Source organism: Acipenser ruthenus, chromosome 30 (genome assembly GCF_902713425.1).
Source record: "Acipenser ruthenus chromosome 30, fAciRut3.2 maternal haplotype, whole genome shotgun sequence".
Taxonomy (NCBI): Eukaryota; Metazoa; Chordata; class Actinopteri; order Acipenseriformes; family Acipenseridae; genus Acipenser; species Acipenser ruthenus.
Window position 1 is genome coordinate 14,357,912 of NC_081218.1, and position 25,653 is coordinate 14,383,564.

At 40.8% G+C, this 25,653-nt stretch overlaps 1 protein-coding gene across 3 annotated transcripts; it reads right to left on the reverse strand.

The window, feature by feature from the left end:
* Positions 1 to 380: 380 nt before the first annotated feature.
* On the reverse strand, positions 381 to 25,634 carry LOC117431736 (suppressor of tumorigenicity 7 protein homolog). 3 transcript variants are annotated; one of them, XM_059004564.1, is made up of 15 exons: positions 25,539 to 25,634; positions 22,383 to 22,465; positions 21,725 to 21,890; positions 21,253 to 21,307; positions 20,794 to 20,909; positions 19,212 to 19,290; positions 18,795 to 18,949; positions 18,070 to 18,167; positions 17,723 to 17,837; positions 17,152 to 17,245; positions 16,393 to 16,495; positions 9,485 to 9,635; positions 8,192 to 8,284; positions 6,892 to 7,031; positions 381 to 1,146 (listed from the first exon to the last, which is right to left on the reverse strand). In XM_059004564.1, the coding sequence occupies exons 3-15, from the start codon at positions 21,801 to 21,803 to the stop codon at positions 1,051 to 1,053; spliced, it is 1,374 nt and encodes a 457-aa protein (XP_058860547.1). In that variant the 5' UTR covers positions 21,804 to 21,890; positions 22,383 to 22,465; positions 25,539 to 25,634; the 3' UTR covers positions 381 to 1,050. The 3 variants fall into 3 exon arrangements, with proteins under 3 accessions (XP_058860547.1, XP_058860545.1, XP_058860546.1); XM_059004562.1 differs by lacking the exon at positions 25,539 to 25,634 and adding an exon at positions 23,546 to 23,850; XM_059004563.1 differs by lacking the exon at positions 25,539 to 25,634 and adding an exon at positions 23,546 to 23,849 and having other exon boundaries at positions 17,152 to 17,224.
* Between the last annotated feature and the right edge of the window lie 19 nt (positions 25,635 to 25,653).

Below are 25,653 nucleotides of genomic sequence, written 5' to 3' on the forward strand. Positions count from 1 at the left end.
AAAGAGAAAAACAGCTAGGCTCATCCCCACCATGGCGTTAACTTATAGGACAGGGAAGAACAACACACATGGGAAAGTTTAAAACAGGTCCAGAGAAAGTTAACCCAAGTCACTACTTCAACACAGAGATCAGTATGGGCAAGCACACATGGAAGTGCAGTAAAACTTGAGAGCAGGGGGCAGGAAGAGACTGTACATTCAAAAAACAATTCCGTCCTATTGAACTAGATCCACTTCGTGAAACAGCCTTGTGCTGAACACTTATTCTATAATTCATATTTTAGGAATTGTAAAAAAATAAGGTATGGGGATAGCTGACTTAAAAGACACTATACCATGCTGTGCAGTTAAAATTAATACAAAAAAAGGAACATTTATTGTAGTTGGTTGTAAGTATCCTGGGATTTTATTATGAAATGCAACATTTTTTTTTTCTCCAAATATTAGATATTAAAAAAGCTCATGAACACAGTATGAATGAACAAACATGTACCATGCGCTCTAAATTATTATTATTATTATTTTTTTTGGTGGAAAAACAATTTCCATTCAACATTTCATGAAATCTTTTAAATCACAGAATTCTAAACCACAGGTCAGGAGGTTTTATTGTTTCCGAAAATTTATTTCAGGCCACAAAACTGGCTACAGTCAGACTGGCTACTTTCTCTCCTGGTGTATTTATTCATCTGTCCCAATACTTATTGGAGTGTGTATTGTATTACTTCAGCAGGGCAAAAATCCAACATTGTAATTCATTGAAGTTAACTGTAAAGTTACACTTAAAATGTACAAATATTTTTTTAGAAAGTACTGTAAGGGTTAATGGGGGGCGACGGGGGGGCATTATTTAAAAATAATCCTTGGGTCACATCAAGTTTATTTGTCTTCACTTGCAGAGTTTAACTCGCAGGCAGTCTTTCTCCTCAAGTGTGTAAGCTGTGCAGATCCTGTCCACCGCACTGGGCAGGGTTAGTGCGCTCTGCCTGGGTGTCTGTTGGAGATCAGCCCTTGTGTTGTTGGGGGGTGTTCCTTCCTGTCTGTTTAGTGTCAGATTCGGGTCAGCTGGTGCCAAAAGCTGGACGGCATGAAATTTTCAATCTTTTCCATGGCAAAGTTTAGGGGAGCGAACAGGGTGCTGAAGAACTGCAAAGACACAAAACAAAACAACGTTATTTAATAGCTATAATGCACTGAAGCAGGTCTTTCAGAGGAAGGAGAGTGCGGTCAGAATTAGAATACTACAGCAAGTCCTTTTGCTTCACTGTTCAAACATTTCCTGTTTGTTCTAAACTAGATTTCGATGTTTTGGTTACTCTTTATAATGTACAGTAGCATGGCACATTTTCTGAGACAACACTTGAGGATCGACCTGTTTACCTGAATTGCTGTCAGTACTGCCGTACGTATTTATAAACACTGTCTACCTGCACCAGACTCACAAATAAACGGTCCATACAGCTCCATAGGAGAATCCTAGGAGACAAAAAAAAGAGATGCTGCTATAGATTGATCTAACGCCTGTGTGATGGACTGCAGCTAACACAGTCGCCCTCAGCGATGGTCACACAAGTGAAGTATGATCCAGCTTTAGTTCACAACATGCAGTAAAAACTACCTCAGAACACACTTTTGTTCATACTGCGAGAGGCAGTCAGCTGTTCCTTAACTAAGGCCCACCTTTTCATTTACAAAATTAAACTAATTTTCCTTTAAGAATCTGACCCATGGTGGCCCAAGACCAAGTGAACACTGACTCCAGGCTGCAAAACATCCCACCGTTACCTTACCCAGGCCCCAGGCATCCCGGCCTACTTAACTGCACTGCATGCAATCGCACATCGAACAATGTTTAAACTCAAAGTTTATTCCACCATAAACAAGACTTTAATGTGTTTATCAAGCCATTCATTTTACAGCCCCACAGCTGGTTATGACAGAATATGGAAGAAAAGTTAAATACAAACTGAAAAAAAAAAACTAAATTTAAACAGACTGACATTCTTTTTTAGGTTGCATCATTGCTAATAATACAGTAAAACATAACTGAAAAGGAAAAATATACTGCCTGACTTTCTGTCACCTTTTCCCACATGTATTAATACTTGCTGGGGGGTTAAAAAGACCAATACTAAACCATTTCTAGCTTCATATGTTCTTTCCTATAACTGGCAAACAGACGGGGGAAATTTGCAGACATATTTCATACCACTTGTGGTTATTTTTGTTTCTTAAACTCTTAAATAAAGCGTTGATTTTCTCCCATAACTTGAATGAGAATTCCGTTTCATTCACAATGTAAAAAAGGCAGCTCCTTATTTTTTTTTAATTGAAACCGAACACAAAACGCCAGTGAAATTAATTTCGTGAGACGTATTAGAACTTGCTGTGGTTTACCTGTAATAACTTGTCAGATTCTGAATTCTCAACATACTTGTGGAACCCCAGACCAAGGTGGCTCTGTTTACATATAAACACACATTGGCTGACCTAGCCCACATATGAAGAGCAGCTCCTGAATTCACCTTAAATAAAACCCACAGCATTTGAATGATTGCAAAAAGAAAAAAAAAATCACTCAGAATAACAGCAAACATTATAAAAACAAAACTGCTGTTTTAATCTTCTTTAAAATGCATTAAGTGGCAAGGACTCAATAACATTGGATCAACGCACTTCCCATTCATGGAGTTCCTCTCCATAGATGAGCCACCAGAAGTGATTTAGGAGGTGTGGGGGATCATTTGTATAAATAAAACAGAATTCAGTTTATATAATACATTTACAGATGCAGATACAACTGGCGAATCAGTCTAAACAATTTTATAGATGGCACCATTAAAAAAACACCTCCAGCACAATTCAGCAGCAATGATTTACAGAGTCGGGTACAGCCCTGTCTAAATAATGATATAAATGGCACCATGAAAACCGAAATGCCAAGAACTGCAGCCTTACTGTGTGGTTCAACCTGCTTGAACATTGCAAACACAGGCGCTCTTAAAACGATTCAATACTATTGAATGGGTGTTCACCAAACAGCATATAACAGTGTGGGTGATACAGATCTGAGTTAGCTATCAGACCAAGACCATGATGCATCCAGCACGTTGTGGGGGCTGACAGAGTTCAAAGGTAACACTGTCACATGACTTGAATGGAACGAGGGAAGGCTGTTCCAGTCCCGGCAATACAAGCTCAAAGCGAGGCAGATCTGGAGACGGATGATTCATACTGAACACACTATAAACTCATAAGGAAAGCCATTAAAATGAAGCTACTTATAATTTCATATAAAACTTGATTGTGGGAGACAGCATCATTAAATCTCTTTATAGGACTGTTTACTGTGGGACTGAGAACCAGCTTTTCCGACGACAGTAACACGCTTCAGTGAGAGGAGCTCAGTATCAACACAGACCAAGAGGCGGCTTCAGTCCACACCAGGAATGATGCGTTTATGGCGTTATGTCCAAACAGCTCGTAACATTACTTCATGGATTCATAACACTATTTTTGGTTTTTAAGTACATAAGCAAAGGACTTGACTCCAACCCACGCTTTCTGGACGACTACGTGACTCACAGAGTTCGGCTTGTCTGCCGTAGACATCTGTTACACAGGCAACATCAACCGAGGTGTCTTTTAGACACGAGCCAGTTCCATCTAGTGAACAGCTAATGCATCTGTTGTAAATCCAGCAAAACACAGCTCTGCACTAGACTAGGCACTGATCTAGCCTACAATATATACCTGTCTGTGGCAGACAACTTGAACATCACCTCCTGAGCTTCTGTAAAAAGAACAGACCCATTGTTTCTGCAACTCCACATTATAAAAAGGGCAGGAGACAGTGAAACACTGTGCCTTTGAAGTTTAATCTTTCAACTGCTTCCAAACTATGACGGAACACTTCTGGGAAGCAGAGTGTCGTGAAGCGCACAGTATCCCAATTAGAACAGGGCTGCGAGATAAGAGACGGAAGGAATGGGATCTCCCTCTTTATAAATAGCAGATCAGATCTACTTGTCTTTTCTAATCTCTCAGATTACCCCTGGAATTAAGGACAGGAGGAGTCAGAAGACAGCTTATCACAAGTAATTCAAAAAACCACCAGGACTTAAAGAGGATTGATAGGAGGGTTTAATCAAGCGCTCCCCACAGATCTGCAGCTTAAAACATCTTTAATACCAATACCAGAGTGCTCTTCAATCACTTCCTGTGCTGTAGGTTACATGGTCTGCAGCTAGATGCTAGAATGGAGCTTCGGTGCACAGTAACTGCTGTACATACTAGAAAAAACAATTCCAGGGTAACTATTTTAAACAGGTTACACAGACAATGATGCAACCATACTGTATGTAAAGAGGATCGAAAAATCGTTGTTGAGAAACTAGAAAGCTATCCTAATGTCCCGTTAGGACCAACAGATCATTTTAAAAAGGCCATTTGCACACGGCACAGACCCCAGGCAGTTTGTATGTTTATAGCAGTGAATGACAGATGACTTGACAACGAATGCACCTGCAAAACCAATTCCCTTGATCACTCAACAAGTTACATTACAGAGACAGAGCTGACAGTTCATGATATTTGGGAAACAGACACCGAGAAGAATGGAGATGTTAGTAGCTGGACTGTGCATACATTCCAGCAAGTTTACACTAAACACTGTCTGAGAAATCCTCACCCGAGACTGGAGGAATTGCTCTGACTGGTAGAAATTAGATAGGACAGCCTTATTTTTTTCTTCTGCAATGTGGTTAATTTATATTTTCAGTGTTATAAGGAATAATGTATGTCCAATAGCATATATTACTATCAATACCCAGAACAGGTAAACTGCTACTGATTGAGTGATTTTCTTTTTTTTTTTATAAGCACCGATACATTTCTGTGAAATTGTTTTGAAAATAAAAAAAACGAAGCTAAACCTTGGGGAGTATATATCATTTTGCTACAACGAGAAACATAAGCCTGCAGATTTAAAAAAAAAAAGAATGCATACTGGATTTTGTACACACTGATCTTCCAAAACAAAGCGAGTTCAAACCGAGGAGCTTGGTGGCCTTTGAAACCTGACCTCCTGTGTTGCCAATCTTTCAGAGCTAGCACGGCTAGAGGAATCGCCATTTCAAAATCAACCGGGTCTGAATTCCATTTGTCTCTTTCTGATTAAGGGACTCCAGAGCCTTATTCAATTACAGAGAAAGACGTCGCCTCGCATGCTTCAATATATTAGGAGTAAAACTGCTCTCTTTTAAGACCAGTCACGGTGCCAACAAAATGTGGCCTTACTTAAGAGACATAAAATGTCTAGTAAATGTAGAAATACTAAAAGACACCTAATAAATTCAACGATGCACGTTTCAACTAGATGTCTTTCTCAATGTATTCAACACGAGAAAGCCATCCAGTCTAACACTGGTCATTAAATGTATTAAGTTTCTTTCAGCATTTCCAAACAAATCAATGCCACATGACTTATTTTTTCTATTAAGAAGTTCTTGGCTTAGACAGTTGTTTGTTTTTGTTGGTTATCCACTCTTCTTAAAAATATTACTTGTAGCCACAATATATTCCTTTGTTTTGGATCTGTGTGAAAAAGATAAGTGATGGTTTCTGCCATTTTATGTCATGTTAAACAGTTGATTGCCCCACTTACTTCAAAAGGGATTCAATATACCCACTCAGTACAGAACAGGGATATCCTCTGATAAATCCAATGCGATCAGGTTTGACTGTTTAAACCCCAGCACAGCTCAGCCTTGTGCCCCTGAATGCAACTGCCCCCCCCCCCCCCCCCCCGCCATGTAACAGTTACTTGATAATAAAAGGATTATTCAAACTGAGTAAATCTTGAAGACAGCCAAACCAAGGTCGTTAAAGGTTTCAACCCCAGGCACTGTGTAGGTTTAAAGAACGCTGCCACTTACACAGAAACAATCAACTGTACCCATGAAAGTGGCTCATCTTGTGAGGGTAATGATTAAAGGGAATGCTGGAGTTTAAGTGGAAGCCCACTCTCTAGGACTTCTTGAGAGTGAAACAGAATCCTTAACCATTACTAATGGACTTTCCTTTGATGAACTGTGCAATCACAGTCGTAAGAAAGCATGTGTGCAGGACCTACACCGACAGATAACGCATCGAGACCGCGACAGTGAGACTGACCATGCACCTTCGTCTCCGGACAGTAAAGGGAGACAGTGTGTGTGTGTGAAGAGAATGCTAAAAACTGTGAGAGTTTGATACTGAATAAACAGGAAGAAAGATAGTCTTTCTTTGCCAAAAAAATTGCCTTCCCCTCTGTTCTGCACAATGGCAGAAAAGTATTATATTTAAGTGATTGCACTGTGCTGTGGGACGGCAGCCATGTAACTAGGGGTTACATTAACTGGGACAGCTGGCAGCGATGGGGGTTCATATTTGGGTTGGCAATAGAACTCTGACTGGACAGCATTAGCGCCCGGTAGTTGACTACGTGGGTAAGGTACCGTTCAGCTAAAAAGATAACGCCCAATAATCACAGGTTTAATTGCGATTGGAAACTGGTCAACAGTAATTTTATTGCGATTGAAAATACTGTCATTTACAGATTTATTTATCTTTTCAATGTTTCACACAAACAGAAAAGTGTCGAGTCGTCGTTCTACTGCTAAATTGAGGGGGCATTATTATTATTATTATTATTATTATTATTATTATTATTATTATTATTATTATTAATAGTCATTTAGCAGACACATTTATCCAAAGCGACTTACAGAGACTAGGGGGGTGAACTATGCATCACAACTCCTGCTGCAGAGTCACTTCCAATAGGACCTCCGTTTTACATCTCATCCGAAGGACAGCTCTACTATAAGAAGCCACTGGCACGTTACTTACGCCTTTAGCGAAGACTCCCATTAGCTCAGGGAATTGGTGTGTGAGCAGCGCTAGCATTGCAGTGAAAGAACACAGGCCTGCTGTGAAGAGGATGAAGAAAGGAAGCTCCTTCTTGGGGTACACAGAGACTTCATGGAAGGCTGCACAGAGTGGGGGAGAGGTTGAAAAACAGATTATTAAACACACAGGATTGGAAACTCGCACTACTCAGTGTGTTTTATAGTTGGTATGGTCTTTTAATAAAATAGATTTCATGATCACATGCTTCCTGAAAGTAGCCCATTAGGACTAGCACATGTACAGCGAAACATTGCGATCTGCATATTGTGACCTCTAGCATGACCTCAGTGTATCGTTGCACCCCTAGCCCTGGGTTTCAGATATACTCTCTATTAAAACTACGCTATTTACTTATCAGATACCCATTAAACAACAAGTTCCTCCCTTATTGGCTTCAGAAACAGCTCCTAATCATAACCCTGCAGAATCAGGTGAGGCTCACTCATGCTGTCATAGATGTAATCAGTTCAGTGTAGACTCAGCAGGGGTCATTTAACCCTTTGCGGTCCATTGTCGGACTGGGTCCGACATTGCAATTATTCCTCACAGGTCCTTTGTCGGACTGGGTCCGACATCATTATAGCAACGCAATAAACGGGTGTTTAGTCGTTTTTTCTCCGGAAAAAGCCGAGAAAACCATTCAATTGCCGAGTGGTAGCGACAGGAGCCGAGACAAGTCGGAAAAAAAAAATAAAAATAAAAAAAAGGCGTATTTCATGAATAGTCATACATGGTATCAGGTATCAGATAATGGGCGTCCATAATAAACAAGCTGGCTAAGTGCGTCAGCGCACTGAGACTATCATGGACATTTGCAGAGCTTTTTTCAGATGTTATAGTAATAAAATAATGACTCGGATCGCATTATTGAGGAGTTTGGTGATAAAACGAGTGATCTGGAGATGATCGATCGGTATGTACGACTATTATTATTATTATTATTATTTATTTCTTACACAGCTGAACGCTATAGCAAACAAAAGGCTGGGGAGGGGCTGGAGATGCCTAGTGTGTGCTTTGTTGATATGCAGGGCCATTTAAACCCGTTTGACTGTGAAAAAAAATACTTTTAAACAGCGCGTATAAAATTAACTGCGCGTGTGAAAATTAATTAGACCTGGCGTGCCTGACGCGCGATTAATAAATGGACCGCAAAGGGTTAAAGAATACACCTTAACAAGGGCTTGAATTCCAGGACCGAGTGGGGTGCTGGGACAGAGCGGGTTTTTCAGTAACTTACATGGCAGCAGTTCTCTGTCGGCTGTCTCTGTACAGCCTGGGTACGGGTAAAAAAGATGCCCCTTTTCCAATGGATAGGGAATCATCCGAAATGCTGAAAAACACAAATCTCAGCCTTAACCATTCATCTTGAGGAGGTTAAACATTATCATGGCTAATCGTGGGCTATCTAATATTAACGAAGTCCAAGAGATCAGGGGAGCGCAGGTTCCATCCTGGCTGTGCAAAGTTGCAGGTCGTTTTCTGGGGATTCCAGCGGGAGCTTTGTATTGGAATCGGACGATCCTGCAGGTTAGGGATGCAGAACAGCCAAGGACTGTTTCTCCACATCGCGCCACAGCGTCAAGCTATTCGTCAAGGGGAATTGCTGAGGTCAGGGAAAGTAACTGGGCATCCAAAATTGGGGAGAAAATAAGGGGTAGGTGCACTGCCACAGGTTCAAAACATGTCAGACACCAATACACTGAAATACCCCCCCGAGATACCCTACTGATCTATTCAAAGACACACACACACTCACATTAACTGTGAAATCCATGTCTAGGAACATTCATATAGACCCACAGCTGGAGGTATCATTCATCAGCAAGTGCTGGAAAATTGCACTTAGCACAGAGTCACAGTTAACAGCCCCAAAACTGTGCAGAGCACACCCCACTGCGCCGCACACACTGAAGCGGTTCCTCTGCAGCTACCACCCATGCAGCTAAAACTACCAGAAGTCCCTGCTGGGAGGACAGAGGTCAGAGGCATGGCTGGATGCTCGGGGGGCAGGTTATCTGTGTTTGCTATCCCAGCCAACCCAATTATTGTGTCTCTGTGCATGTACTTCAAATTTCAGGGGCCAGAGAAGCTAGTCAAATTCCTCCAACTCTTGTTCATCAAAATGGATAACACAGGGAATATGAATATTACACACTGCACATGTGAATTACTGCATAACTGGAATTGTTGTGTCCTGAGGTTAAAACAATGTGGTTCTGAAACTGTTACTGTTCACCGGACCCCACCTGTAATGGAACTTCATTGAGAGAATCACAGAATGCAGCTGCGGACAAAAGCATAACAAGTCACCCCAATAAAGTGGTCATCTTAGGTCAGAGGTCAATTTGAAAGGAGCTGTTAGATTTCCATAACACTGAAAATACGATGCTGCAAGCTGAAATGGTTTATGAGATATTTACAGTTGTCGAATTTGCTCGAATTAAGCAAGTTGATTGGAGCAGCCTCATGTAAAAACTCTTTTGGATCATGTGTAGTGTTTAAACGGTAGCGTTGATTAAGAGATACTTACTGCCTTCCCATGTACAGTGCAACAGATTCAGGGCTCCTTCTACCCTCTTCCAGTGCTGGAGGTGAAAGAAGGCGTAGGCTACTGCTTCACTGTCTCCTCTCTTCAGAATGTGCTCCGGCGGCAATATTAAACTCTTCATTTCTAGTAAATACTGCAATGAAAAACAGCACATTGATTCCCGGGCAATGCTCTTCACAGAAACTTCAAAAGACTTCTAGTAATTCCTCCTTACCCTGTGCAACACTGTATAACCCATACCTGAGCAGCTGTTTCAGAGCTAGTGGGGCTACTGATGGCGTTTGATACACAGGCACAGGCATACGGATATACAGAACAGTAAGATGGACGAATAACCAGCGAGCCCCTGAAGGGTTTGGCCGTGTTGTTTACACTTGTCCTCATGAGTTAAATACCCACAGAACCCCATGAGTGTTTATGGAGTCCTCCATTTATCTCCTCTTACTCACTGCAGATATCATTGTACTAGGTATGCCTGTACAGTACTGACACAAAAAAAAAAGAGTCACAGCAAGTCTAGGGGTAGGGATTTTGCTGTGTAAGTTTCTTCACTCACTTACCAGGACCACTTGCTTACAGAATCCCTTGTTATCTCTTTTGAATTGTTTATACCAGCCCCATCAATTAAAACAGACAACACATCAAAACTACATTATGTAAATTCTTTGCTACGCACAACAGTTAATAGCCCGTGCCTCGGTGTAAACTTTGTTACCTACATCAGCTAGTGAACAATAAGATGAAAAAGAAACACAAAATGTTCAAGTGGTGTAGTTAGTACTGCGCTCTGCCCTTTGAATTTGAATCGTTCCAGATGGGCTGGAGGCTGAGAGTGACAAACGGATTTTTCGCAAACCATAAGATTATTTACTAATCCTGTTTTGTAGGCTGACCTTTTTCCTCCATTCACTTTGCTGAAAGAATGCACCCGAGGTTGTGCCCTCACTGAATAAAGTACATTTACTGCCTGGCTGAGTGGCTTCTTTTGGCCCGACACGTCCAGGGGTTATCCACTTGCTAATCCCCAGACAATCCTCTCGAGTCCATTTTTCCAGAGCAAGGATCGCCGGGACACACACTCACAAACACACACAGGCCCTGTGGTGGGAGAGCTGGCTGGAAAGCATGACCTTTGACGCAGCTCCTCACCCAGCTAGTGATAAAATGGACACACTTAGAGACCCAACATTTTATAATGAGTGGAGTTCCCCTGCTATTCACTTTCATTGGCGTGCCAAATCCTGTTATCTTGTGATAACAGGACACAACAAAAGTCAGCAAGGGTCCACAGTGACAGCAGCCTGTACCTGTTACTGCTTAAATTGGTGCAGTAGGAAATATCTTCGCTTTAAATTTGGAGGACACTATCCAACCTTAAAATCTGTTTTCTTTTCTGCAGCTAAAATGCTATGGACTAGTTTCAGTGGACTAGTGTTGTTAAAATTCCAGTACATCTAACCTTGTGCATAGATGCAACCCTGTGCCTAGAGCATGTGACAATACTAAAGTTAACACTGTGTTTAAAAGCAGTGTTTTTTGTGATTTACAACAAGGTAATATGTAGAGCGTCTCTTATTAGAACAGAAATGTGCAGTTTTGGCCACCAGATCCTAACCAAACCAGACAAAAGAAACCCTACACATGACAAATTAACTTCTATAATAATAATAATAATACGATGTGAAGATTCTCTTGTATTTCTTTCATGAGAATTTGTGAAGCTTCATCTTTAATGCGCTTTTCGCTTTCCATCTTGGCTGCGCCACAGTGTAAACAAATGAACCCTATTCAATACTTGTTTTGTGTGTCTCTTGTGAAAAATGGTTTTGTATTCCACTGCAATAAAACTGGACAGGAAAAAAAAGAGATAGAGACAGATGCATTGCTGTAGATATGGGGGAAAGTTAGACAAATGAACTAGTAAATCAGACAGACAGACAGATAAATAGACTGATCAAGCCAGATATTATAAATATTTAAATGCAAAAAAAAAAATTAGCCATGATGCCCACCCTTTTTAGGTTATGGTTGGGTTTGAGTATGGAATTTATCATCCTGATCTGAACTCTTTCCCCGCTCCCCGTACAGCCACGACAGTGGACTCACATTTCCTTGGCACTTGATCAGTCATGCAAGCAGGCTACGATTTCTTCCAGCAATTAACTTGCTCCACATGAACTTTATTAAAATGGACAGGCATGCTTAAGAGACCTGGAGGAGAAACGCAGGAGGTTATAGACCCTGTTACTGCTAACAGCTGTATTTGGGGAGGATTAAGACCACTCAAACACACCCTTCTATTATCAAAGATGTAGAGTCTATATATAATCATTGCAGTCGTTTGACAACAGCAGCTTTAAACTCCCTAAAAGGGTCAAGAAGACCACCCCCCTTGACCTCCCAGTGTGTTAAGGTGAGGATCGTAAATTTGGCTCCTTTACGCACTCAGTCTTGGGGTATTAAGGGGTCATGTCATTGCTGGAGGAGATCTTCTGATTTTTCATGAGACCAAGACGCAGTAGGCAGAGGTGCAATTAGTGCTGGGATGAACTTGGCTTTTTCATTCAGAATTTAAACACATATCCTCAAATTTTGCCAGACGACAAAAAGCATCAAGTCGTACAGTATTAAAAGTCAAATGGAAAAATAAACCACGCTTCTGTAGAATACATGGTACATGGTCATTGTTTCATGTACACAAGATCATTTATTTCAGGATGTTTCAGACAAGCGTCCTTCTTCAGCTGTGTAGAATGAAAAGTAAACACAGCACAGCGAACATGTTCTTTTTCAAAAATTCTGTGGATGATGTCATGATTATGTCAGAACAGAATGTTCATTCCAAGAGGTTCCAAAGTTCCTAGTTCGTAGATAAACTCACGTTCCCTGTGTTTCCGAGCAGCATTTGTTCCACAGCGCTGACTGATCCCACAGATGGTGACGTCTTCAGCAGTGTGATTACACTTCAGCCGTGTAGAAAGAAAAGACTACACCCATTACCTAACATTGAAATCATATTTAAACGTTTAAATTTAACGTCTACATTTTAATTCAGCTACAAAGCTGAAGAGGGGCTATTGTTCCAAACGTCCTGAAATAAATTAAATTAAATTAAAAAACTTTCCATATATAAAAGTTTTTGTTCAAATGAGCCAACTTCCCAACGTTTCGGTATGTTTAACACTCCTTTGTCAATGGAAAGTGTGTTTGAAAACAACAGTGTATATATATATATATATATATATATATATATATATATATATATATATATATATATATATATATAATAACCGGTGTATAAGTCGCACCTGTGTATAAGTCGTCCCCCCCCCCTTTTTGAGACAACAATTTCAGGAAAAAGCCTATAGGTCCCACTGGTGTATAAGTCGCTCCCCCCTTTTTAGGACCCCCTAAGAATACCTAGAAAATAGACTTATACAAAGGTTTTTACAGTGTATATATATATATATATATATATATATATATATACACACACACATATATTTTTAATTCTATCTCAATCCTAAAATTCTAGGTGATGCTAAACTTTTGGCCCTAGCTGTATGTATCTCAGGAGTGTGCTATGCTGTATTTCTTACGATCATGGGGCACTGTGGAAATAAACAACATGCAGTACTTGACGACAGCATGAACTGCACTAAAACAAAGCAATTATAAACAAGGAACCAAGGCAAGCACTGCACAGGCAATCAACGCTAACAACCGATTCACAGCCTCAAGACATTTATTTGATGTTTCTCCATTGAGCCCCTAATAGTTTCCAGCTTCAACAAAGTCATGCACAGGCCCATGCGCTTTCCAATAGGAATGGAATTAGACCAACAGTTTTCCCCTCATTAGGGATTTTCACTCAATTTGCTGCACAGCCCCCTCCGCATGAAATTAAGTGGCTATTAGCATACAAAATAGAAGAAAAGTTTTGCTTTCCGAGATTGGGCATGTCACGGAGTATTAGCTTCGGTGGGTTGATGGGCCTATGGGGGACTGAGGGAGCATGACCCCGGTGATGTTATGGAATGTATTTAATGAGATAGTTTTTCAAGGCAATTACAGCCCTGACTGAATAATTAAATACAATTGTGCTACGGTCCTTTTTTTTTTTTGGGTGTGTGCTAAGAAACATATTTTTTTCCCTCTTTTCGGGTTGCAATTCCATTTTCTATGGATTTTTGCATTATTTTTCTTGTAATTGTTCGTCAGGAGAAAGATGCATTGTCTTCTAAACATCACAGTGTATCCGGATAACGCTCCCCCTGCAGCAGTGCTGGTGCAGTGATTGAACAGTGACTGGCGTACTGCAGGAACTAAAAAGCAGCATGCTGCAGGAGGGGGGAGTGTGATCTGTATACACCTTGATCCTTACAAGAGAAACGATTCTTCCCCTGGAGAAATGTATTCCCCAGGTCATTTACGACCCAGGATTAAAAAGTTCAAAAGAGTCGGTAATATGTTTGCCTCCCCTGACTAGATGCTTTCATCAGCAATCAACACGTTTTTCATTATTGTCCAACCCCCCCACTCCACCTCCCCAACTAAATGGGTCACGATGCAACTTTGTTTTAAGGCAGTGATCACATTTCAACTCTTTATCAAGATTGTCAAACAGCAGATTAGACACACACACACACACACACACACACACACACACACACTCTCTAGGAACGGATTCTCCTGGTCTTAGCTAAACGAACACAGTACCGTTATTTTAATCTCATTGTCAGGGTTTTAATCACTGTGGGAAGATGCCTATTTGGATTTAGCCTTCTATTCAAAGTGACTGAAATAATTTCTACCGACTGAGTGAGAAGAAAACTATTCAAAGCAAACAGAGTCCCGAGCGCTTATCATGAACGGAAACACCCAATGCCGCGTTTTCAAAACATGTATTTACTTATTGTGAAGAAGTGTGAGCTCAGCTTAGCTCATTCTCTACTCAAGACCATCACACGACACTTCTAGTTAGTTCCCCCACAATGGCATCTTGTAATCTTTCATCGAGTTCATATTGCTATGAACCATGCACAGCTCCAACTCTTAGTTTCAAGGATGGCATGGAAATCAGAATTGTATAGCAACTTCCAGGAAGGGGAGAAACTCATTCATGTTGTGCACCCTTCTTGTTCTGTCTTTAATGGAGTTTTTTTTTTTATTCCAGCACGTTTTGCACAGACGATGCAAACTTTATGTAGCAGTGTCCAAACGGATTCCATTAAAGCCATTTACAACTTCTGAATAATGGCTATCAAACAGATGTTAGTAGTTTGGTCAGTATATATATATATATATATATATATATATATATATATATATATATATATATATATATATATATATATATATATATATATATATATATATATATATATATATAATATGCTACTTGTGTCACTCATTATTGAAGCAGTACAAAAAGTAATGTTTCTCTTCCATTTTCTGTAACAAATCTACTGACCAGTTTTGTAAAATCTCACGTCCTGAACGTCACGGCCAGAAACACGCTTTCGACAGACCCTGTCAATTTTCCCTACTGACCCAATGAATCTTAAATGAAAGATTGAACCACATGATTAGCTCCATAGCTACGGGCCACACAGTCCTTAGATTTCACAACTAGAGCCCTCTGGGCACGTTAACTCCTATATTGCCCACAATGTGTTTGCAACTTGTGGTCGTAACTCAACAAGCTAAAGAACTGAGCGCTTAGATAGCAACACTACTAAATAAAAAGTCAGTAGAGGTTGTCTGAGGTCTGTTGCCTAGTTACACATTTTTCCCAGTTTTGCTTTAACTCTACTGTACAACCAGGGTGTGAGAATGGATTTGCACGGGTCAAGCCAAACTAGACAGCTGTTGCCAACTTAGAAGGGTATCCTGCCAACAAATTAATCAGAACTTCATCCTGAAGATGTGTGCCTCTCCTCCGCTGGGACGTCACACAACATGAGAAAGCTTGTCAGGAACTCAAAGGTGGCGCTCAGTATGGATCCACCACATGTCTCGTCCAATTAGTTTCAGAACATTAAACTGGAATTGAAGGATTACATCCCCCTTTAGCAACTGAGGTTTACAGAGTTCAAAATCAAATGGTCAGGGACCTCGCCCGATGCAGTAATGGACTGACGGTGTAATGCAGCAATCATTGAAATATAATTCCCCAGGAGCAGCATGGAATCAAACACATTTAACAAACACTAAAAGAAACTAAAAATCCACCACAAATGTTTCCACTAGAAGTCTTTTGCCATGGAATATTTTTCATGATGGAAGTGCTAGCATGCCCAAAACCAAGGCTTGCGAACAGAGATTTCTATAGCGTGGTACCAGATATCATATTTTACAATTATGTGCTTCTTTCAAAACTGCACATTTAGGAACTGTATAGCAAAGTGACTGCCCGGGAAGATTTAAGGAATTATTCTGTTAGCTATAAGGCTGTTGGCCACATGTAACCTCTCTGCTATCAAATACTGATGAAATAAATTCAAATGATAGCACTGGTTTGCAATTAAGCAATGCTGGATTAATATTGTTATTGAATCAAACGGGATCGCTTTCAATGGAGTCCTGGTTTCTGGATGCATAAACCCATCAGGTTTGGGAAGGTGTTGCAGTGTGGTGATGAACTAGTCCCATTTCAAAGTGAATATTGCCGTGACCTCACTCTCCTCACACACAAGTGCTTTCTGCAAAGCACAGCGACCACACTGGTCTTATTTTAGACAGAGAGCTGCATGAAATTACAAAGCAGCAGCCTGTCCTTTAAATGAGGCCAGCGTCAGTGAGTGGGTTCGTACGTTCTGTGCACAGGAAGAGACCGTCGACGTACTGGAGTCCTGACCATTCCTCGCAGGCAGCGGGTCTGCACTCACCTTTGGCACGTGAGGGTTAAACTCCACCGCTCTGTGTATGGCTTCCACGGCATTCATTTCTGCTGTACTCAGCCCTCTTCTCGAGGCCGTCTCTGGAGAAAATCTGATAGGAAAGAACACGGTCAGTGTTTCTCAGCCTTTTTAAAACCAGGGACCAGCGCAGAGTCGTTCTAAATACCGGAGGAGCGCTCTGCGAAACACTGATCACCGCAACAGCAACCTTTCATATGATCAATACAAAGCAACACCTTCTCCTGGACAGAAGAGTCGGGTCGGAAGTATATCTAGCATTATTTTCACTTTCAGCTTTCGAAATGAAAGCATACGGCATTACCAAAATCACTGCAGTAAATATGATCTAGTCTAGATCACGGATCTCACATTTTCCTTTGTGCTTTTTGGGAGTTTTTCTGAGGAAATATATATTTAAACAAAAAAAACACATTTGGGAGACCCTGATTAGCAATAATGTTGGACTACCTACTGTTACCTTAAGTGAAGTAATCTAAGATTGTGCTAATCAGGGTCTGCGAAACCAGCCAAATGTGGGCATCTTTCATATAGGAAAAAGTGAGCCCCACTAAGTAATCATAATACATAGTAGGTTAAGATGTACTGGAGTGATTTTGTTAGCTACGTGTACTTTAAGCCATGCATGTCCCTTCTTGGTAATTATCCAGTTATCTTTCATGTAGGATCTGAAAGTCAAAGCTAGAATCACAAGCAGCATGTAACACAGTAAACGCCTCCAATCCTTACTTGTCTGACACAGCCCTGGCTTTGAGGAGTGCTGCTGTGTAGCATATCGTTGCTGACTTCGGCAAACTGATATCTGAAAAGAAAGAAGGCAAGCCTGCAGGTTTATAAGGATCAATCCCAGAAGTCTGGAATGTGTTTAGAGCTAATGCAGATCATTCTGATGCAGGGTGCAGTTGTCAACAGGATGTGACCGCCTGATCTAACATTCTAATCAGTGTAATAAATGATACAGGCTGACTTATGGGACCCCCATGTACACTGGGCTACCTTGTTAACAGGGCACCTGGCCAGCAGGGGTGCTGTAACACAGCGTCTCACAATTTTGCCTCCCTGACCCAGCGGCAGCGCCAATACCAAATTCCCTTGATAACACCACCAAAGCAGCAGCAGGCATTTTAAAATTATTTTTAAAATGATGATCATCATGGTTTACAGGGTAGGTAGAGGATGATATTCAAAGGACAGGGTCACACTGTGATGCACCATTTGACCTACAGTTCCTCAGGTCTCCCAGCCTCCTCCCTGCGTGATTGTGAATCGCTCTGTGTAAGACACAGGGTACACTTCTTACCATCATATTTGGCCAGCACAGCTTGCACATCGGCGTAGGCTTGCAACTCCAGTAGTGCTTCTAGTAAATTCTCATGTATGTTTAACATGCCAAGCAGAGGGAATTCTTTCATTAACTGCAAAGACAAAAAGCACATTCAGCGTTAGGGGGAGCATCGGATTGGTTATCGACAGGACAGAAGGTGTCGGATCTAGGAAGTGCAAGAATTGCAGACAGAAAGTAAGGCTTGCAAACTGAGCACTTCCTTTAGTCTGGTATCAGCTATAATGAAAAAGTTCTATAAAACATGTCTTTCAAAACTGCACACAGATTTTAACAATGATAAGCATGCAAAGTATTTTACTCACATCTCTCATGATTTTCACTGCTTCACGAATTCTTCCTAGCTTCCGTGCACACATAGCTAATCTTCGTTTAATGTACACCAGTACATTTGTGTCTCTTCCTGTAAAAACATATTAAAAGTGATTTTATTTTTCTATGCGATGGCCTTATTGAGCAGTTCTGGGTTTTACGTTTCTCCAGTAATCCTTTTCTGCCTTCAGCGGGCTTGTCTGGAGAATCTGAAGGGCCAGAACAGATTCAAATCAATGAATCATTCATTCACACAACAGTGTCAAAGCATGGCATAAGCTGGCGACAGACCCGTGCCTGTGACACACTGTCTGGCCACTAGAGGGCTCTTCAAGAATGTAACCATTTAAGTAGAACTGAAAACAATGCAAAACAACAATACTGTGCAGATTACGAATCGCCTTGTATAAACTGACTTTAAAAAGGAATGAGGAAGGCTGTGCCAGACAAATCTCAAAAGAGGAAAACATGGTAACTCAATAGTGAAGCAACAGAGCCCAGATCCACTCAGAAAGACTGTGAGCACCATACAATAGTAAGGGAAACCTAAAATAAACATTTGAAAAGGACTCATTCTTTCATTAAGGCAATGATACCTTCAGATATTGTCATGAAACCCCCCCCGACATACAGTACTGTCGTCACGGTCCGTGGCAGATGGACACGAACGTCTTGGTTTTTAATGACATAGCCCCTTTATTTTGTGTGCTACTCTTACTGTGCTGTGCGTCCTGCTGTGCCCCGTGGTGTTGAATCAGCTGACTCTGCCTGTAGCTCGCCTCTCCAGCTTTCAAGGCCTGCTTGAACCGTTGCTCTGCCTCTGTGATGGTCGTGGCCTCTTCCTCAGCCAGCAGGACATAGGCAGCGGCACACCTGCAGGCAAAGCAAACTAAGGGTTAGGAATCAGAGAGAAGGGGCTTAAAAATGCTTCTCAGGGAGGGCAATAAGACGCCCATTGCACAGCAGTTTGATCCATTCCTGGTTTTACTACGAGTCTAATAAGACACACCCGAGCTTGTTACCTATACCCTGTGTTGGAAAAGGCACACGACCCCTGGGTAGCGAGTCTGGCCTTTTACCCTGATGATGGTTTCTTAACCTTGAGCATGTTTAAGCAGAGCTACTTGGTACTCACTCCTGGTTTATTTCGATAGCCTGGTACGCTGCCTTGATCCTGGATTGTGTATTCCTCTCTCTCCATGCTTTCTGAATTGCTGTGGGGGGAGAAGAAGGTTTGTCAATACACATCCTGGTGTGCAGTCAGCAGTCCAAGAATTACCCAGAACACGTCTCAGTGTAGCGATAGGTTACCTAAAGCTTAGTAAAAACGGTTTGAACCAGTGACTTGACAGCTGAGGAAACAGTGCCACCTAGTGGAAAAAATACACTGTGCAAGGTTTCTTCTATTGCAGTCAAGCTCACAATTTGTTTCTCTGTACAGATTTCTTGTGTGCCAAAAGGAACAATACATTTAAACACAGTGGATACACAGCAATTACTAACATTACTGGAATTCAAAGGCAGGAATGCGTCAAAGAAAAATACAGTCCAGCAAATGGCGCAGGTGAGTTTTTAAACCCACTTTCAGATTATTTTTATTTCTGTTTTAAGCACGTATTTCAGCAACGTTCATCCGTTCTTGTGACTGACATCACTCAAAAAAATTGACAGTTTTTTTTGGCCAACAGAAAAAATATTTGTATCACTTTATTGCTTCCCCCCCAATTTTTGTCTTGTCAATTTAATCAAGATTTACATTGCATACATCGACAGTGCCTATAATTGTTTTACTGATCCATTCTAAAACAAATATTTAAAAGTGAAATTATTATTTTAATATTTAACGGTTTCATACGAATCACATATCTGCGGTTACCATAAGTTGTCTTGTAATGGGTATCTAGTCTGTAAATAATAAATGAGAAATAGTCGGTTCCTCATCTCACTCCCACCCTTCTATTACACACATTTTTAAGCAGTTCCCCCCCCCCCCCGTCTGTATCTACATCAAATTTTTCTGAAGGTTCTCCCGGTTAAGTCCTAAAGTCACACTCGCGTTAGTCCCTCAGCAAAAACCAAACACTGCGATCCAATTACAGCTCAGAGACTAAACTGCCATCCAAAAGCACTCTGAGAAAACTGTTACTGAGATCTGTCCTCAAATAAAATTAGAGGAGGCCGGTGATATGAAAACTATTTCAAAATACAATTGAGAAGGGAGAAGAGAGGTGTGCGAAGTCTACTGCAACAATGTTGGCTATTGTCAACCTGCACTAAACACCCGTCCAAATGAACAAACTGACAGTCTCATTAGTGAAGCCATTCTGTACCCATTAACCCCGGCTGAGTGTATTAACCCGCCTGTCTGAATATAATTCATCTTGACAGATTCATCTTCAGGAATGCATGAACCTGAATCAAGATGTTTCTTGAGTAAGCGTATACTGATGAACTCCTGCCTGTTGCACAATCTTTAATCGCAGTCGGGTCAAAAAGCATTTGAATGGCTAAAGTTCATTTGAAAACAAGTTATGTCAGTATCCACAGCTGGAGATCCAAGTTAGAGGTGACAGCATGACATTGCTAAAAAGACGGACCTCTATCCCAGTGGCACGTGGAAACGTGGAATGATCTGCACGCTACTCAGCAGCTGTCACCGTGATGTAGGATGAGACCAGCCCACAGGTTCTGCTGTCACAGTGTGTCTGCAAACCCACCTGCATCAGCTGGTCGAAGCTGGTCTGTATCGCAGGTGAAGAAGGTCTGGTGGTCTTGCGCTGATAAATTCATGTCATAGTAAGTTAGAGGCTCCTTTCCAGTTACCCACGTGTACCTTTTGAAACAAGCAAAGCCTTATTCACAGAAAGACGCCCACTATTCATTTATAATTGATCGGTCCACTTTTTAAATTACGAGTGCCCAGTTATTTTACCCCTGTTTAATCACCCCGCTTGAGAATTTCCAATTACACAATCCCCATAACAGCCCCGACGGTCAGTGGGTGTCCTCCGATCCCCAAGCCAATCCCCTCCTCACACCCAGGATCTCCACAGCAGATGAAGTCGAGCGACCTGCCTCTGCAGGACAAGGGCCAGACCTTCAGGTGTCTGCTTTGACCTCAACAGGCACCTGGCCAGCAGGGTGCGTTGTGTCCTTTGATGTGAAAATGAATTTACCTGCTGTATTCAGCCCCTCTAAAAAGATTGAGTGGGTTCCTCCAAACTTTGCATTCTACAAAACACAAACAAGTTATAACTTACTATATATAGCGAAAAAAAAAAAAAAAAAAAAAGCCCAGTAAATCTAATATCTAAATTTGTATTACCATCACTTCGTAGCGATCACATTTTCCTATATGAAAAAGGCCTATTAGATTTTTATTTTCTCCAAGCATTTGCATGCAATGAAACTTGCACTCTTTTCCATGCTGCATTTCCCGTTGAAGGAACGACATGCCAGGGGCACCAAGGTATTTAGTAAGGTGTCTTAAATGAGTGAGGAAAAATGAGTAATAAAAATCCCTTAGTCTTGCTGTAAATCATTTGCTGTTTCCATAATTTGTGTCGGTACTGTACATCATTGAGTAGATCAAGAACTACAATTGGCTGCACCTCTAGCCTTGGCTAAGGTGAGAACAGAAAGGCATACCTGAGACACTGGAGCTGCCAGGTTCTGCCTCTCCGTTAATGGAAGTGAACAGTTGAGACGAGGTGCTGCTGCTCTCCATACCTCCGAGCAGTGGCCGCAGGTGACTCACAGACACCTTCTCGATGAAGGAGGTGCCATACTTCCGAAAGTACCACCACTCAAATATCTGCAACACAGATCAACGAGGGAGAGAGGCACTTGACACCCAAGCATGAGCCATCTCCTGACGTGTGAGATGAAGAGAAAGGGACGAATCACAGGTTCCAGCTCATTTCATTTCATTTTTTTTTTACATGCCCCTTATTCTGTTCTGGTGTTTGTAATTAATCAGAGTGGTTGCTGCAATGCTAGGTTATCATAATGTGTCTCTAAATCTGTGATTAGTTTGGAACTTGCTTTAAGTGCTGGACTGAACAGCCGTCCTGATTCCATTCAGATCATGCAACGCTGTGACTATGAAACTCTCCCAGTGCCCCATTCTCTCTGTCTATACACATGAAGAGTAGGTGGGGCTGGCACAGAGTTGTAGTACCGGTTTTGATCTAGTTTAAAATATGTATTCTTCTTTCAACAAAAAAAAATAAAATAGGGCTTGCTGAAGGAGTTGTGTTTTGAAAATATTTTCACAATAACAAAAACAACACAAACAGCTACTCACCAAAATGAGACCTGATATTAGAGATGAAGTTCCAGTCAAAGCCACATAAAACTTCGGGGTGAGTGTGTTCAGAAACACAGTAACTGAAAGAAAAGCAGTTTGCAAGTCATCTTACCTTGAGGGTTATTATTATTATTATTATTAAATCTTCTAATTAAACATTGCGACTATTGAACACTGCCAGACAAACCTTGCATTGTATGCATTTTATTTTAAACTGTTAAACTAACAACAATTGAATTTATGTCAATATTTTTTAATCCATCAAAACTTTGGAAAAAAATAGTAACGTTGCGATAGGTCCCCCTGTCACGTCTGGGACTGACCCTGCACTTCTGTCCAATACCCACTAGGAGGCACAATTGCAACATGCTGTAAATAACTCACCTGTGTAAACTGCAAGCTTTCACTGCAGTACCTACTAAAGGAAAGAGGACTACTGGTATGTTATTAATAGCTGGTTACTAAAAAGTATGGCAATGGTGAAAACCTGCCAGTCTTAAATGACTCTAAATGACCAGTACCTATGTATTTCAATACAATAAATCAGGCTGTCCAAACGGTTCCTTTTTCTGATCACACGGAATCTGGAAATACAGCTTTGCCATCGATCAGTGCCTTGATACGGAGCAGATAACACGTTTAAGCAACTGATATTATCCAAAGTATCCTTTAAAATGCATTGAAATACATAATTCCTCGTCATTTAAATAGTGTTCACACCGTGCATCAGAAATTAAGCACCATTCCGACAGTCAGAATTCTGCTTGTACGTTCGCCAGTTTAATGGTTTAAATTGCAAACATGGAGCATGATGTGTTTGCCATATTTAATGTGTTACCCTGGGAACCGCATCCATTAAAAAGGAATGAATGCTTTTAACTTTTTAATAAAGGGATACGGACCATCCCAAAAAGAAAAAAAAGCATGCAAACAATTTTGTTTAAGTTTGGTTTCCTTGAGGGCAAATTAACTACGATCCAAAAAACAAATACATGCTGACAACCACTCGACAAGACGAGTGTACATCAGAGTGATGTGAACCACTAAGACCGTGAATATTCTCGTGTAGCATTATACTATAAAATAAGCTGTGTACAAACTTTCCGAGTCTGAAGCCAGTATGACAGTTGTCATTTTTATTTAATATTTGTTTCTGTTACCTGCAGTTAGGCTTTCCTGGAGCTTTAACGGCGTTCTCAAGATGTACATCAAAAATAAGAGCATAATAAACCACAAAAGCCACAGGTACGTCCACGACCAGGAAAGCCACGATTTTAATTTCTCTGTGAATCCGGGAGACTGAGAGCTGCTGTTACTGGCGTCCGCCATCATTCCTTGGATGATAAACACAGGCACGACGGGATACCGGAGGACTGCGTGCTGTCGTCACTCTCCGGAATCTCCCAAAAACTAAGCAAAGTGCGACCGAAAAACCTAGACGGAGAGTGAAGAACCGCGCTTTCCATTGGGAAAATGTGACTTACTTATTTATTTAATTGGTTTAAACGGAAGTTCATACAGTCTTAAGTGGAATTCTCTTGTGGTTTAAACCCCACAAAAATGAAACATGTTTATTTTTAATGCTAGTATATTCTTATTTGCAAAGCATTTTGAATGCATACTGAAACTATGTTTCTTTAAATTATTTGGCACTGCACCGAACTGGCGTGTCGGCAAATAGTACTGCTGCCTCAGCGAGGGCCAAAAATTAAATATTTATGATGGAAGTCGTTTCTTTAATATTTGCAGGCATAAATGTACTACCTTGCCCCAATTATGCTCAGAGGGAAAATGCCTTAAAATGATTAAACTTGCACAAGTGGACCTACATAGGATTCGATGCAAATAATAATAATAATAATAATAATAATAATAATAATAAGATTGTTCATGCAAATATTATTCTTGGTATTTTGCCTGTAGACGATAATCACGTGTTAAAAACTCAGCAGGTAGTAAACAAAACTTTACGGGTAAGACATTTTCCTTTCAGGGGGCTAGGTGGCGCTGTAGGCTAATTTACCACCAAGCACTTTGGGAGGTCTGGGTTCAAAAAGATTGCTCAAGTCATATATTAAAGTAATTCACATGGCAGAAAAAACGCCATTGTGCATAATTGTCCGTCTATCTCTTTATAAGGGCTGCAAAAGAGCCATTTAATAAAGCTTGATAATAAAACCTGCTGCTCAGTTTTTAAATCATTCACGAGTAAAAGCTAGGTACCATTATTCATGAACTGCTCTCAGTGTCAACCAATGAGGAGAGACCATGAAGCAAAAATTCCAAATAAGTAAATATCAAGCCCCGCCCATTTCATAAATGGAACGCCCTTTTATTTAAAGCTGCAGTAACATATATTATAGCACTGAAGTCAAGCAGACAAACGTTTCAGAGTGTTCCTTCTTCAGTGTGCTAGGAATATATTATGGCGGCAGGGAACATGGGATTTGAGGAGTTTGGGACTGTGTAGTAGGTCATTAGTGCTTTCTTCCCGTGAATTAGAATTGGTGTGTTTTTCCCATTAATGACTAAGCATTCACACGGACACACACACTAGAACAAAACATAATCACAGTAAACGCTGCTTTAAGGCCAATACAACCCTTACAAGCATAAAGCATTGCTATGCACCGTAAATCCTTTCATATAAAAGCATTACAGTTCACTCTATGTACCTGTCAAGGCCACAGTCTGTTTGGTCTCTTGACTGTCTTTAATAGCCAGGTTTCATTGCTGACGTGATACCTGCAGGGCTAAATCACATGTTATCGAATACAATTGTATTTAAACACTACCCACACCTGCTAATTTACAAAGCAAATGAGGATCCCCTTACTGCAGGCGGGTATTCCGTATTAGAATGAGGCTACACATTGCCTTTTTCACAGACCTCGCTCAGCACTAATTTGCAGCGTTTCCTTTTAGCGTTATCAAATGCGGCTGGCTAATCCGCTTTAGCTGCGATAATTAACACATTATCAGGTGATTACATGCAATTAACTGAGATAAAACCAGGGATATGTCCATTTGGTATGCTGATATTCAGTAATAATAATAATAATAATAATAATAATAATAATAAAATCTCTCCGGGTAGTTTAATTGTGATTCCAAAAGTAAAATGAAACACGTTGAAAACGAGTTTTAAACTACCTGTATAAACTGCAGCCTGTTGTACGCCTCTTGACTGTAACCCTTCTTACCATCCCGTGAAGGGGGCAAGGGGGCGCTGGGTTCATTCTCACAAGATAAACTTGAACACACACCT